This window comes from Chiroxiphia lanceolata, chromosome 18 (assembly GCF_009829145.1).
Source record: "Chiroxiphia lanceolata isolate bChiLan1 chromosome 18, bChiLan1.pri, whole genome shotgun sequence".
Classification (NCBI taxonomy): domain Eukaryota; kingdom Metazoa; phylum Chordata; class Aves; order Passeriformes; family Pipridae; genus Chiroxiphia; species Chiroxiphia lanceolata.
The window spans coordinates 5,324,118-5,339,923 of NC_045654.1; the positions used below are offsets into that span (position 1 = coordinate 5,324,118).

General features: G+C 47.7%; 1 protein-coding gene across 5 annotated transcripts in view; it reads left to right on the forward strand.

Annotated features, from left to right (window-relative positions):
- The window catches only part of GGT1 (gamma-glutamyltransferase 1), a 41,960-nt gene extending 27,426 nt beyond the window's left edge, over positions 1-14,534 (forward strand). For all 5 annotated transcript variants that reach the window (XM_032705957.1, XM_032705960.1, XM_032705958.1 and 2 more), the window contains 12 exons: positions 3,170-3,331; positions 3,959-4,086; positions 4,316-4,405; positions 5,383-5,575; positions 6,740-6,897; positions 7,792-7,941; positions 8,444-8,580; positions 9,441-9,628; positions 10,456-10,583; positions 11,394-11,506; positions 12,526-12,639; positions 13,696-14,534. In XM_032705957.1, the coding sequence (XP_032561848.1) occupies positions 3,170-3,331; positions 3,959-4,086; positions 4,316-4,405; positions 5,383-5,575; positions 6,740-6,897; positions 7,792-7,941; positions 8,444-8,580; positions 9,441-9,628; positions 10,456-10,583; positions 11,394-11,506; positions 12,526-12,639; positions 13,696-13,839 (1,705 nt within the window). In that variant the 3' untranslated portion in view covers positions 13,840-14,534. The remainder of the gene's footprint in view (positions 1-3,169; positions 3,332-3,958; positions 4,087-4,315; positions 4,406-5,382; positions 5,576-6,739; positions 6,898-7,791; positions 7,942-8,443; positions 8,581-9,440; positions 9,629-10,455; positions 10,584-11,393; positions 11,507-12,525; positions 12,640-13,695) is intronic.
- The last annotated feature ends 1,272 nt before the right edge of the window (positions 14,535-15,806 follow it).

Consider the following 15,806-nt stretch of genomic DNA (forward strand, 5'->3'; position numbering starts at 1 on the left):
GCTGAGCTATGCAGCTGTTGCAAGATGGGCTTAAAGCAGAAACCTGTTGGGTTAAAGTTTTAAGCGTTGTCCCAGAGTTCTTTGTCATCCTCTGGCACCCTGCTGTTCTCTTCCCCCTTGCTTTCTGGCTGGTACCTCTCCTCTTTCTCCTCTTCCAGTTCTCCTGGTGCTTTCCCTGACCATGGCAGATTCCTCATCTCTACAGAATGCCTCAGTTCTCTTGGCAGAGATGTCAGACCCTGATCCCCTGCCTGACACCAGCTAGCCTGTTGTACTGGGGTTCTTTATTCGAAAAACAGTGTCATGTTTAAATAAGGTTGCACACGTTGTGACACATCTCAGTACAGCTCAATGGAGTTTCTTGTAGAGGCATAGCTCTGCTATTTGCTGGTCCACCCCCTCTCCTAATGTAAATTAAGGCAATCAGACTACATTTTAAATTCCATGGCTAGCACTGGCTCTTGGACCTTTATAACAGTGAGAAATAATTGTAATGCTTTTAATTACTTTATAGCCCCTCTCTCATGGAGACCTATTGCTTCTGCCAGACAGCACTCTGTGACTGAAGCCAAGCTTCCAAGCAGCTGGATTTGGCAGAGATGTGGAGGTTGGAGCCAGCTCAGGTGGTGGCCTGCAGCTGCTGCTCCACTCCCAACAATAAATCATAGCAGGGACTCAACTCAGAGCCAAGGTTCAAATAGATTATTTGGGCAAAAACTCAGCTGTTGCTGCCACGTGCCTGCCCAGGGCACAGGGTGAGTGTGGAGAGGTGAGTTAGAGAGTGGATATCTGCAGGCTCCTGATCCATCTCCTGATTTCTGTACAGATGTCTGGCTCTGCTGTGCCACAGCTGGGAAGGCAGTAAGGGCTGTGCAAGGGATGCTTCCCTCTAGGGTCAGACCTGAAAAGGTTAAGGAACTTACGAGAGTTGAGCTGGCAGTAAAGGTGGAGGGGATTAACCTCAGCTGAGTTTGCTCTCTGTAGTGTTGAAGACAATAAAGCTGCAGGTCTTTAGCTCGTACATCTGCTGCTTCCTTAGCAGGATCAGTCTGGCAGATGGTACCTTTATTAAGAGCATTGACATGGGTTGCAGATGCCCAGCCCAGAGGACAGTGTGGTGCCACAGTGCAGCACAGGGACAGTGCCCATCAGTCAGTGTCTCTTCATGGCAGCCTGGGTGTGTTCCTGCCCCAGTGATGTGTGTCTTATCCTCACCCTGGGGCTGGCAGGCCAGGAGTTGTGCCTGAGGCAGATGAAGTGGGCTGGAGGACCCTTTCTCAAGGTCTGTGCACTCACCAGGCAGTAGGACACTCAGCATGGAGCTCTTAGGGTCTAGGGGATACTCACAAGTGTGATACAATTCCAGAGAGGACGTGAAAGGTGAGAGCAGAGGTAGTATTTGAGATTTCCCCTTCTCCTCTCCTGCTGTGGCGATAACTGCCTGAGGAGGCAGTAAATCTCTCCAGGAGCCGGGCAGTGAGGCAAACAGCTGTGGGGAAGAGCTGAGAGCCCAGCCAGGAGCCCACGGGTTAACACAGCCCCTGCAGAGCTTAAGTCAGCCTGGACTTGCAGGACAGCCCAGCACAGAGCAGCCTTCAGATGAAACAAAGTACCTTCTGCCGAGCTGGGGCCAGATAAAAGATCCCATGGCATTCCTTGTGAAGCCTGGAGGAGACTGCCAGTGCTGAAGCTGAACTGTGCCAACGAACAAAACTGTCTTTAAACTCTGAGGCTGTGTGTGAGCTATTGTTGGGGACATAATGGCTTCTCTGTTTCCCTGCACAGACATTGCTCTGCAAACACGCCACTGGTCTCTTTTAAAAGTAGTTGAGTGTAAATTAAGCTCTAGAACCTGGAAAGAGGTTTCATCCATTTACCTTTTGCTGTCCTCAGTTGACGTTTGTTTACAGAACAGCACATAGAGTAGAAATACATTCTGTTTTGAGCTGCTTTACCTGGAGATGGGCATCTTTAAAGCTCAGACTAAGACTCACAGAGCTTGGATAGCAAATGTATATCTCCTATTTTAAATAACAGGAGTGAGGGTGAGGTTGAGGGGGCCTTGCTTGCTAATTACCTCCCTCTGAGAAAAGTTTTGGGCTGGCTGACCTGGCCTGTTTCCTCTCCTTAGCTCAGTGCTGGCACAGTCACTGCTCTCTAATCCTCTGTGTGTGGCTGCTGCAAGGCACCGAGTGCTGCTCTGGCTGCTGGAGTTCACTCTGCTTTGGGCTGCTGAACATCCACAGAGGTTGGGGTTGGTGGATCCATTCTTCACCCACAATTCCATGGTCTGGCTTGTCTCTGAGGATGGCAGATGCTTTGGTAAGGTAAAGGGTGTCTTGGTTACTGTGCAAGTACTGTAGTTGTGGTAAAAACCCAAAGCTGCACTACGCAGGGGAAGGTAGTCCCTGAGGGCAATGTAATGAATTTAGGTCTGTTTTGCTGGAACAATCCTGTAACAGAAAAGGAAATGGGTCAAAGAGCAGTTGTTCAAGATGCAAGTGATAAACTGTCAGTCCCACCAAGGGTTATTCCCTCAGTAACTCTCAACTCATCCTGGTGTGTATCTGGAATACACTTGCTAGGGAGCTCCTTGGCTTGCTATGCTCACTTACAGATGAGCTGTAACCCTGTGCACCCACAGGACTGGGGCACATGGAGATATGAGCACTGGCCATTTCCTCTGGAAGTGGCTGGTTCATTGGGAAAGTGCTCTGGTTGAGGGCCCCAAACAGGAGTGAGTGCTGTGCTCACACTGGGCTGTGCAAAACAGCTTTGGCTGAGGTTACTGGCTAATGACTAAGACATGTTTTGCACTGGTCCTTGACAACCTCCTGGACAGAGACTCCTCCACAGATGTGGTGTTTAAAAGAAGATTATATGAAGTTAAATTTTTAAAAAAACTTTCTTCTGAAGATGATGTGAGTCATGACTAACACCAATTGTGTTCTGCTCCTTGGATTTCCCTTCTCATCTCTGAATCTGCAGCTTTTCCAGTGTGTGACATTACCTGCCTGCTGTGAGGCTGGTTCTTACCCAAGTGATAGTTGCCGGTTTGAGGATATGGAAGGAGGTAGATGAAAACACTCCACTTGTGCCTGGTCACCTGCTCCCTAATTCCCGTGTGGCCCCGAGGCAGCAGGGCTGATAATCCTGTCTCTTCCCACAGGAAGATGAAGAAGCGCTGTGTGGTGGCTGCAGTCCTGGCCGCAGCCCTGCTGGGGCTCATCTTGTTCCTGGGACTGTTCTTCGGGCTGCGCTCAGGGGACACTCACACGTACAAGAGGGCGGCCGTGGCCACAGACGCAGGGCCGTGCTCAATAATTGGAAGGTACCTGCTAATTGTGCCATGATTCTCATTAGCTCTGACAGCTCCTGCACCAGGCAGGACTGTTGTTTCCCCGATGCCCAGGTGCAATCCTGGCAGCTGCCCAGCATGGATAATCAATCCCTAATCTCCCTGTAGGAAGAGGAGGCCCTAATAAAACCTGGGTTTTTTTTTTACTGCAGGCAGCATTATTGCAGTTGCTCACAGCCAACATAGCAGGCAAAGTTTCCCTGGTTCCATGAACAATGAGAACCAGAGTTGCCTTTCTAACTCCTTTTAAAAAACATTTATCAAGATGTCTCCCAGTTCTAGTCTCAAATGCTGCAGATCTAAGGCTCCTCAGAAAGTTGTTTCTCATGAGAAATGAATGTATCTGAAATGCCCATCCCCTCACATACTTTGACATATCTCTGTCTTTTCAAGCTAGTTTGGATGTGTCTGCACCAAGATTATTAGGATGTGTTCTCTATGGTGACAGGCTAAAAACTTCCTGTTCCTGAGGAACCTATAGACTTGGTGTAGACAAATGTGCATTAGACAATCTGTCATAGCTGCTCTGACGAGATGAATCCACTGCTCACAGTGGTAGCTGAGACACTGTAACTTGCCACCTTCTCTTCTGCTGCACAGGGACATCCTTCAGCGAGGAGGATCAGCAGTGGATGCTGCAATTGCAGCTCTGCTTTGTATAGGACTCATGAACGCTCACAGCATGGGCATAGGAGGGGGCCTCTTCTTTACCATCTACAGCAGCACAGGTAAGGGACAGGGCCATACACATCTGGAACAGTTTGAGAACTTTATCTAAGGCAGGTGATTTATCCTACCTGAGCTAAGGTAAAAGACTGATGCTCACAACCTCTGGGGGAATGTCGTCAAAGTAATTGCCAAGAAACTGGCTCACGTTGATCAGAGACCTTCAGCAGAGACCACGGCTGTGTGCTGAGTCCAGAGCTAAACATCATCTTCCTTGCTCTGTCATTAAAGGAAAAGTGGAAATCATTAATGCAAGAGAGGTGGCTCCAAAGGGCGCATCGGAGGCCATGTTTGGGAACAACACACAGCTCTCTCTGAAAGGTATGGTGAGGCCTGTTTCACTGCTTTGGGGGGACCATGTAGCTCCAACATTAGCTGCTGCAGGCACGTCTGAATCAAGAACATTTCTTACTGGGTTCTTGCCTATCTACAGGATTTCTCAGCTGGAAATGTCCTCTACTTTACACAGCCTGCAAACTCTGTCCTGACAAAGAAGCTAAAAATAATGTCCTTTAAACTAGTCATTCAGCCCAACACTTTCTGTTTTTCACTTCATGAAAATATGGCTGAATCCAAAGCACTGAGCATAACCTGTTCCATATCTGACATCTTTCCTTTCCACCTCTTTGAATAAATCTTTGTGGATCACCTGGGTTGTTCTCAGTTCAAGTGTCCTCCTTAAATACTTGTTGTGGCATCAACTAATTTCTTAGGGCATCCAGAGAAGTAAGTTCCTTTTAGGGAAGTATTTTCTAATGAAAAATAGAAAGAAATACTATCTAGTTCTCTTCATAGTCACTCCTCTAACCAAGAAGGAATAGCACCTTTTAGGGGATTTGAGCAGTGTGTTGAACTTCTGAGAGATGCCAAGGAGAACAGGATTGAAGCAAACTGCTGCTTCACTGTGCAGAGTAGTCATCAATCTGTTGCACTTGTAGAGTTACAATGCTGCAACAAAGTTTTTGGCTTAAGTATGTCGCAGTCTGTGTCCTCTCACCGTGATAGCTTTTGGTGTTCTGAGCAGCTTTGCTCTGAAACAGAGCCTACTGAGGGGAAATGACCCTAAAACTCGAGTTATCAGCAAGAGGACAGAGGCATCTCAGCAGTCCAGAGTACGTAGGCGCAAATTTCAGACCGAATAATTCTGTTAAGCGCCTGTGCACAAAGGGGAGCTGGTCACAGCACACACAACCCCTGCCTAAAATCAGGGCTGGCAGAGACACCTGCTCTACCTCCTGCTCCATCAGTCGCTTTCTTTCCTTGCTGTGGAAGACTAACATGTTCCTTATCTGCTCCAGGAGGACTGTCCATTGCTGTTCCAGGAGAAATCCGTGGCTATCAACTGGCTCACGAACGTCATGGCAAACTGGCATGGAGAGAACTGTTTCTGCCCAGTATCAAGTTGGCAAGAGAAGGGTTCCCTGTTGGGAAAGGCCTTGCAGCAGCCATCGAATCAAAAGAGGAGTCAATTGAAAGCAATCCCTTGCTGTGGTAGGTAGAGCAGTTGCTGTTCTGTGCAAATTTGGGGTAGCTGCATCCTGGCTGCAAACCTCTGTTCGTGTAATGTAGTGTCTGTGAGAGTGTGCCTGCTCTCCAGTCACCATGCTCACTGTGCTGCTGATGTTATCGCAGCTACCTGAAGGTGCTAAATCACGTGGCCAAGTGTAGGAATGTTTGGTCCTGACCTTTAAAGGGGGAAAAATTCTACTCTTAAAGTCCATTTGTCTGAGCAAAGGTGGAATCAGAGTATGTGCTGGGATCAATCTGCCAGATGGCAATGTGTTCTCTGAATCCTCAGCTTTTCCTTGTGCTGTAAGTGTACCAAGCTAATCATACCTGCATTTGGAGCAATTGCAGAGTCTCTTTGAACATCTCATCTGTTGTCAGGCAGTGGGAATTTGGGTCGTCTCTTACTCCGCAGTCAGTCTTCCTCAAGCAATGCCTTTGACTGTCCACTTCTGGCAATGGCTATGAACATGAAGGATTATAAATGCTCCTCCTCTTCTTGAAGTCAAACCCCTGGTGTTTATGTCCAGCCTTTCTGGAGATCATGCTCAATTCTCTCTTTTCCTTAAAATCTCTGCCAACTGCAGGTTGGATTTCCAGTTCAATTGGGATATACAGCCTGGGCTTATTTCCTGTACTCCTGTGCGGCAGGTCCACAACAGCACATCCATGACCCTTGATGAGGGAGCTAGAGAGGAAACCATCTACCTTAAAGTGATCTAACAAACAGGGATTCATACACATTTTCCTGGACTCACTGGAAGCTTTGAACCTCATAGCTTCATAGTCTGTGCTCTGAACTGAACTGCTTGAGTTCGAGGACTTAGGTCCATCCTGGGCATCTTGAGGCAGTTGTTGGCCCCTTGGGCAGGCAGGGAAGGTGGGTGCCTTGCTGTAAAAGATGGACACTGCCTGCTGCAGCCTTCACTGAGCAAACTGAGCAATATGGAATCCCAGGTCAGAAACTACTGGTCACTTTTATGTCCCAGTACAAGATGTCAGGACCCCTGGGGCATGGCTCAGGCAGTGTCTCTTCTCTCCAAGAGGCCTTTAGCATGAACACTCAGATACTGGGTCAGCTGCTATAGGTACTCACAGTTTTGAACTTGTCTCTCAGACCTGATCTTCTCAATCTCCTTTCTCTGTTAGCGAAGTGTTCTGCAAAGGAGGGAAAATTCTGCGTGAGGGCGATATCATCAAGATGCCTAAACTAGCCAAGACATACGAGACTATAGCCACAGAAGGAGCAGATGCCTTTTACACAGGAAGCCTGGCAGAACAGATCATCGCTGACATTCGCAGCGCAGGTGAGAAACAGGACATCTGTCCCAAACAGCAGCAGTGGCCTGACTGCTCAGCACCCACTGAGGAGCCAGTGACCTGTGGAAGCCTCGGGAGTGGGTCAAACCTGCTGCCTGAAATGCTCCCTCTGAGATCTGTGGCAACAGGACACCCAAAAGAAGCTTTAGCACTTTGATGGATGTGCTTGAAACTCAGTCAGAAATGGGGAGTTTTTCCTGTGCATTTCTGTACCACATAGCCAAGCAAATCTGAGTGGCTCTGGCAGTGGCTTAGTAGGTACAGCCTGTTTACAGAGCCTGAATCCAACAAGTTTGTACCTGAAACATTACGTGTGTGGTTCTGTAAACTCTGGGCTGTTTGATCTCTCGGCACCGCTAGATGGTGGCAGCATCCTGTCCTCACCAGCTGGCACTGACTAGCTTCGGTGAATCTCCTGTGAGCCATTTGCCAGCTTCATTTGTGGTGGATAATTACTTACCGCCTTTCCCCTTCTATATGAAAGGCCACAGAACACACAAATTATTGTACTTGTGGGGTAGCACAAACTGTCTGCATCCTCCCTCCTGTAAACAGGACTCTGAAGGACAATTTGTTACCTGATATTGCTGGTGTCCTTTGTAAAAAAAAAAAAAAAACAAACACCAAAAAAACCCCAAAACTAAAAAAAGATGGACCCACCAGAGTTTTGGCTGCTGTAAACCAGCCCAACTCTGTGCTTAGGCTATCTTAGCCTCAGACAGATCTATCAAGGAATAAATTCACCTTCTGTGCACATGCCACTTTTTGGGTTTGTCCTTGTTCCCTCCCACCCTTGCTGTGATTCATGGTGATGGAGCACAATCTCCTCTTCCCATCAGAAGTCACACAAACCCACATCTCTAGTTTTCTTCCCTTTCCAGGAGGGATTGTCACATTGGAAGATCTGCGGGACTACAATGCGACCGTGATCAACGACCCCATACAGGTCACACTTGGGGAGTTCACCCTCTACACGCCCAGTGCCCCCCTGAGTGGCCCAGTGCTGGCCCTCATTTTCAACATACTAAAAGGTGAGAGTGCCACAGAGCAGTGCCCCACAGGCAGAAGGAGCTGGGAGAGCTCCAAAAACAACACCATTTTTTGTTTGGGAACCACAGCCTCCCTTAAGAGCCCTCTAGCACGTGAGGATCCCTCCTGAGGTCTTGGACTCAAGATGCAGAAACATTCCTGTTCTGCCCTAAACTCAGGGATGTCACCTTCCTACTTGAAATACAGGTGCAAGAGGAAAAATATTCTGCTGATTGGGGAACTTCCCTGATACCTGTATGGGTGGAACCTAATGTATACTTGAGGCTTCTTTGGAAAACATCTCTGCAAGTATAAATGCTGCTGGTGACTCCCACACTGCTCAAAACTACTGGAGCTCCTGTGTTCTCCATGTGGAGATTAGGACAGTCCAGTGACTCCATCTCTGTAGAGAGTGAGCTTTGAGGTCATACCTTTGACACAGGTGTATTAGCAGTCCTTTGACCCTGTACTTTGTGCTCACATTTGTTTGTCTTCTGTTGTCAGGATATAATTTCTCTGCTGACAGCATCAGAACCGTGGAGGAGAAAGGTCTGACTTACCACCGCATTGTGGAGGCCTTTCGCTTTGCCTACGCCAAGAGGACTTTACTGGGAGATCCAAAGTTTGTCAACATTACAGAGGTACCTGGCAAAAGCATTTTCTTTCTGCAGCACCAAGGTTGACTGGAACATGGCTTGAAGTTTTTGGTTGACTAAACTTTGTGAGGTGTGCTCTGTGCCACCTGTTATTGACAGGCACTGAAATAGCTCTGAATCAAAATGTGAAGTCCTATGTGACTCATGGCTGAGCTGTGAGAGATATGTATGGAGGAAACCTTCCTGCTGTAAGGAAAAGCAAACTCCTCAATTCAGCAGGAGCGTTTGAGCATGTTTAGGGCTAACCCTGCCTGTTTTGATAGTGTTTGAAGCCTTATTCACTACATGACATTTCCAGCATCCTTGTGGCTCACTAACCACAGTCCTGCCTATAGTAGAATGGACCAATGGATGGGAAGGGATGAGACAGAAACTCTGCTTTTCCCAACTTCACACTTTGTGCTTTTACTTCTGTGACTGCAAAAGCAGCATGATCTGAGCCCAGCTCAGCTTGATGAACACAAATTTTCAACTGACAGAGCCATGGTCAGAGCTTGCCTTGGCTTTGTCCTCTCAACCTGATTCTGTTCCTCTCATCTCTGAAGCCAGTGTAGCCCTACTTGCCTATGCCTTACAGCAGTGTGGAGGACAGCTTTCCATAGTGCTGCAAAAATGGATGCTGATTAATTTCTACACAAAGGGGTGCACTGTAACAGCTGCTCCTGTGACTGCTTAAAATGCTCTTTGGTACAATGTCCATCTGCCAAGAAGACAAGCCCCTGCTGGAAAACTGTAGCCTCACTGCTGGTATTTGCCAGTGTTCTGTAGTCTGAAGCATTGGATATCAGCCTCATAACTACATGTCTCTTAATCTGCTGAGTAACTGCATTGGATTTCTCTGACAGGCAATCAGAAACATGACATCCGAGTTCTTTGCGGATGGTCTCCGGAGGAAAATCACAGACAACACCTCCCATCCAGTTGACTACTATGAGCCTGTATATTACACTGGAGATAATGCCGGTACATCCCACATCTCCATTGTGGCTGATGATGGCAGTGCTGTGTCCGCCACCAGCACCATCAACCAATAGTATGAGCTCAGACATTACTTCCCTGTAGGCCTTTGCCATCTTCCTAGTGGTGGTTCTGGGGTTGGTATCAAACACCTCTGAGCTGTCACCTCTCGGGAGGGGTAGAGACCAGTAGCACTGTTGATGGGCACTTCTGCTGAGCTTGCAGTTCAGTCCTGAACACTGAGGCCTTGTGGTTGGGTCAGAGGACAAGGTGTGTCCTCTCTCATATTGAGTTTCCCTCCCCAAGACAGCATTCACTGCATCTGGATCTTCTCATAAGCAGTGTTATCGCTGCAGGCTCTGATTGCCCAGGCTTTCAGAAGGAATTTGAGCTAATGCAGCTGGCCTGGAAGTGCAGTGTTTGGCTTTGAGTGCTGTCAGAAAGAACTGTGTTCATGCATATGGCCTGAAGCCAGAGTGTGAAGGTTCTTTTTGTCCACAGAAAATGTGGGCAAAAATGTCTCTAACTTGACACATCTAAGCAAACTCCCAGCAATTCCCAAATGTGCCAGCCTTGGAGCTGTGCTGCCTCTGAATGGAGTGCAGTTCTGCCCAGCTGGAAGGGGAAATAGTTGTCCTTAGCTGCTGTGCTGGTTTTCCCCTTGGGGTTCTTGAAGAGGAGCTGTAGGCAGGGCTCTGGGCTGTCTTTCCTCTGTGTGTAGCTGTTTTCTCATGGTATTAACTGCCTCCTTCCCCCCTAGGGGTGACAGAAAGTCCTTTACAATGGGAGGGAGTGGAGAGTTACTCCAATCAAATCCCAGGTTTCACATTGCAGTAATTCACCTGAAGCTCCTCCTGGATTTGCTCTGGTTTTGACATGTCTATGACAACTTGTTTTCTCTAGTTTTGGCTCTGATGTACGATCCAACGTGAGTGGAATCATATTTAATGATGAGATGGATGACTTCAGCTCGCCTTACATAATCAATGGATTTGGGATCCCTCCTTCTCCAGCAAATTTCATAGCACCAGGTAGCTGTAAACTACCTTCCTGACTCAGTGTTTTGGCTCTGTCATGCATTCAGGCTGCAGCATGTCTGCCATCAGGCACAGATCTGGGACCTTCTGCAGGGGGCAGGGATGGAAGCAAGTCACCTGGCACTCCTGCCAAAAGCACACAGCCAGCCAGCCCTGGTGCACCCTGAAGGAGGAGAGGCTGTCTAGAGAAAAACTCTTTTGTATGCCTCCTTCCACAAACCCTTTCCCAGGGAAATCGGTGCATGTCCAATGGGATGACTTAAAAGCTGCAAAAGATTTCTTTGAACTAGCTGAAGAGGGAGGCAGCAGCAGGAGCTGACTGCAAAGTGCAGGATGGCACTGCCCAGCCTTCTCCCTCCTTCCTGAAGAGCTGTAGAGCACCTTGGGATAGATCCAATTAATACACCTTATCCAGGCAACCTGCCTGCTCCACCACTGTTTCCTGCAGACCCATCTCACTGCTGACAAAGCAGGCTGGGATTCTGCTACCTTCCTGTACTCCACACTTTGGAGAGGGACAGGGGAGTGAAAGGACAGCTGCATCACAGACAGCCCTGGATGGGACAGGACTGGAGGAAGGTGCCTTCAGCCTCTACGTGGAGGACCAGGGTTAAGCTTGGCATTGCAGGGGCAAGAAGGAGATGGGTGCAGGGGATGGTGGGATCCCCAGTGGCCAAACAAGGCACACGAGCTGAGTCAGGAAGGTGGATACGGAGGCTCTGGATTTAGACATGGAGCAGGAGCTGGCATTTTGTAAGGTGCAGGTAGAAAACTGAGCCTCTGTTGCATCTGTGTTCCTGACAGGTAAACAGCCAATGTCCTCTATGTGCCCCTCCATCTTGGTGGACAAAACAAAAAAGGTCAAGATGGTGGTTGGTGCTTCTGGAGGAACAAAAATAACTACAGCAACAGCACTGGTACGTGATGGTGTGGGCAAATGGGGAACACCACCAGGCAAAACTAGAGAGAGGCAGCTTTTGGGGCTTCATTCTACACCTGTGACACGATTATGGCTGTGGCTCCCTGCCGTGGGCCAGGGGCTTGAAAAGGAGTTGTCGAAGGGCCAGACCTCCAACTCTTGCCAGAGCTACAAAGGGTCTGCTATTAGACTGCTTCCTTCAGCGGCTCCAGGTCTTTTCCTTTGGCAAGTTGTTCTTACCACTTGTGGAAGATTTGTGAATTCAGATTAGTTTTGAATTCTTTTATCTGGATCTCCATGAACTAGGCTCTTTACCTAGTTTAGAGCCATTCCCATCCACCAGCCTAAACTTTGGATGAAAATCACGCAGGGAGGTTAATAAGAACTTAGCTCAGGCATGATGTCAGTGACAAGCAGGCTCTCTGTGAGCTGCTGTGGCTGCCACTCAAATGTCCAACTAGCCTAAAAGTGACTGCAGAAGAAAGCTGTCCCCTGTGCCAGCACACACAGCGGCACCAAGCTGGATCTGGCTTTCTGGCTGAGGTAGAGAAGTCAGTAAAAACCACTATAAGTGGCTTTCTAAGCCCCAGACCCTGAGGCTGTTCTCCCTTCCCGGCAGCTCCAGCCTGCAGTTCAAGCATGTAGAGATGAGCCAGGCTCAAGAGAACTGGTTGCACAATAGCAGGAAGCTGTAGCTGTGTACTTGCTGAGGTCACTGTTGGGTGCTTAATCACAGCAGCATAAATCCAACCACTGTAACTTAAGGATCTGATCCTTTTACTATGTTAATTTTAGTAACTCATGGTCTCTTTGTGTGTGAATCCTACTAAGCATATACAAATTGACTGCCTGCAATGTACCTGTGTTTTGCTTAGCCAAGATAAGAACCACTGAGAGCCACATGAACCAGAAATGGTGCCTTTTACGTGCTCTGGTGAACACCCTTCAGGCTTCTCTGCCTGTGTGCCTACAAGGGTCAGGCCTCCTTGAAGACAAGTAACTTTTTGCTTCTCACAGACAATCATGAATTCCATCTGGTTTGGTTATGATGTGAAGAAAGCAGTGGAAGAGCCCAGAGTCCATGATCAACTGTTTCCCAACATCACGGAGCTTGAGCAGCAAATAGAGAAGGTTGGTCTCGCCTGGGTCTGGGGTGCACGTGAACTTGTATGGGCTGGGTTCCTAGTGCTGGAAAGGCATGAACTGTGGAAAAATCAGGAAGTTTTGCCAAATGTTCCCTAGGTGAGCAGTATTAAAGCTGGTACAGATCCAGTGCTGGGTCACAATAAGATGTTCAAAGTGCACCTTTGCTCTCATTCACATGGGTGTGAAGCCAGTGCATTGCAGAGTGACCTACACCTGAAACCAAGCATCTGCTTGCAGTGGTGTTTGGCTCAAAGGACTTGCAAAACAGCAAACCACATCAGGGCCCAAACTATCCAGCAGTCTAAACCAGTGAGCCTCAGGAAACTCCTGTCCTATTGTGCAACCTTATGATGAATTCTGAAGCCCTGGCCCAGAGCTAAGGAGGGGGGATGCACAGAGACACCTGGGAACAAACTTGAAAATACGTAAAGATCTCTGCACAGTGCTGTCAGTCTGAGAGCTGATGGCAAGGCCTGCCTCACTCTGTAGGCCACTCACCTGAGTTGGCAGCTTCATTCACCCTGGGAAATTACACATCACAGAGCCCTGAGACAGATGCAGGTTTTGTGCGTATTTCATCCTATGTCTCTGTATTTGGGATAACACTCCTACATAAGGCGGTTTTCTCATCAAACTATGCAGAATTTCCTCTGTTAATAAGCTTCTTACTATGATAACATTTGGTAGATACCTGCCAGCACTGGAGAGGATACCCTACTCTCTACAAGTCCTGTCTTTTCCACCATTGCCAAACAGGATCCAGCAGTCCTGGCTGTCACTATGGGGACATCTGAGCTGGAACGCTCTGTGATCAAGAATAGTATTGGTAGTGAACATCACAAATAGCACATCATCTCAATTGCACTTCTTCAAAGGCAGGGCAGCCCAGAAAGCAAAGGGAAGAGGAGGAACAACAGGCAGACTTAGACCTACACGACACAGGCACTGAACACTGGGGCGGTCGTGGAGGATGCGGGTCGCAGGCTGTGGGATGTGTACAATTTCCTTCTCCTGTTGTCCTCACTCCCTTCTGCGTTGCAGGGCATAGAAGATCAGCTGAAGAAGAGGATGCACGACACGGCGCGGGTGAGCGGCGGCGCGGTGGTTCAGGCCATCCTCAGGACGGACAAGGGATGGGCTGCGGCCTCCGACTCCCGGAAAGGCGGCTTCCCTGCAGGCTACTGATGTGGCTCGGCTCCTTCTTTCAGTGGTCTAGTGACACCAGGGTGTGTTTGGGGGGAAGATCCTTTAGGTCTGCAACTCAGGGACTTCTCACAGGAAAGAGAACACATTTACCTGTGATTCTGTTGACGGAACTGGGACAGTTTTCTACAGCCATGACCGAAGTGCCTCATACCACAGCCGTCTGCTAAGACAGGCATGTCCACCAGGACGTGCAGTACTTACTTGAAGAGTCTGTTCTGCCTTGAAGAGTTTGTTCCCTGCCTCCTCTCCATCCCATGAAGACAGATTGGGTGCCCAGTTTCTGCAGAAGGTCCAGCTCACTCAAGCTGCGGGAAGTGTTTCCCCTGCACAGTGTCAGCTACCAGGAATGTCCCTGTCACTGCTAGAGAAGATATTTGTTTCCTGTTGAGTAGGTGAGAGTTACAGGACTCTGGGGACTGGGTTTTCTAAGTTACAAACTAACAGATCTGTGCCATAGCAGAAAGCCCAGCTCTAGACTGGGATAAGCCAAACTCACCACTCTGTTAACAAAAGATGTTTCTGCATTTCACCCAGTTGATTATTGGAGATGAGTGGGGAAATGGGGAAATGGCTTCAAACTTTTTTTTATATTTCTGTTGAGAAGGTCTAAAGGGAAGATGCTGCCTGTAAAACTCTGAGCACAACTAAAATAAATAAATACGGAGTCACACATTTTTCTTGCCTGCACAGTTGCTACTCAAAAAGGGATGGTGAGAGTCTGTGTGAAAGAAGCTCCTCCTGAGATTTTTCTCTTCTCTTCTTTGATGAAGCAATGAGTAAACAATAATAGTTAAATATCCAAAACAAAATTGTTTTTCCTCCAGTTTGCTTTTTACCATGTCATACTGCAGGCCTGAAATACCAGAGCCTGGGGAAATGAAACTTCTAAAAAGGGCACGCTGCAGCTACTCTTGTTTGAAGGTAAGTTACCATTAACCAGTTAATGACCTCTGAGAAATCCCTGTCTGATATGGAGCAGCTGAGAGTATCTGTATCTACATGGGGGGCTTTGGTGTTCACCTACCAGCATGGACCAATACATCACATCACAAGCTTAGTCCAAGATCAAAACTGAATGTTCCAGGATGTTTATGAAATCCTTTAAACACAAGTGAAAGTAACTAAATTAATCAATTTGGCTTGTTGAAACTTCCTGTCAGTTTGTAAGAACCTTAAAATACAGAAGAGAAAATGAAAGGCTGAAATTCTAGGCATCAGGCACCTTCTCTTTCCTAGGAGTGTCTGGAAATGAGGAGAGCCCAGTTTCAAGGAATAAAGTGATAGCTAGATCATGCTTAAATCAGAGTCATGACTTTGGCATATATATTTGCTTATATCAGTTGAACTAAAGGAGTGGCTTTTACCAAACTTTGCCTGGGGTGTGCTCTGGCTCCTTTTCCTGTCCCCTTTTTTCCTGAACTGAGATGTTCACTTTTCTTCTTCTTGTAATTCCACAACACATGCCCCTCAGTGTCAGGCTGCTGTTCACATCCAGCTTGCAGGGCCATTTTGGGAAGCTCTGGTACAAGTCTGTGCGTGGAACAGCATTGGCTGCTATTTGTTGCAAATACCTGCTCTTTGGAATTGGGACTAGCTGAGCTCTCTCTTGGCCAAGTGTCCTCTGGGAAATAAAGAAAGGTACTGCACAGAAAAATAAGCTTATTGAAACATTACAGACACTATAGTTATTCCAAAACTGGAGGGAACTGTTTTCTGGGAAATGGCTGTTGGAGAATCATGCTTTCTGAAAGAAGTCTGAGTAACTGCTGCTGGGCTGCCTCAAACAGTTCATGGTGCAGCAGTTGTTCCTATGTTTCTAAACTTCTTGTTGCTGGTAAAAAACTTCCCTATTATTTATAACCTGTGTTACAAAACTTCCTTCATGGAAAGCTCAGATTTTGCCATGGATAAAAACATTTCTGTTTACAATTGTTCCTGTAACACAT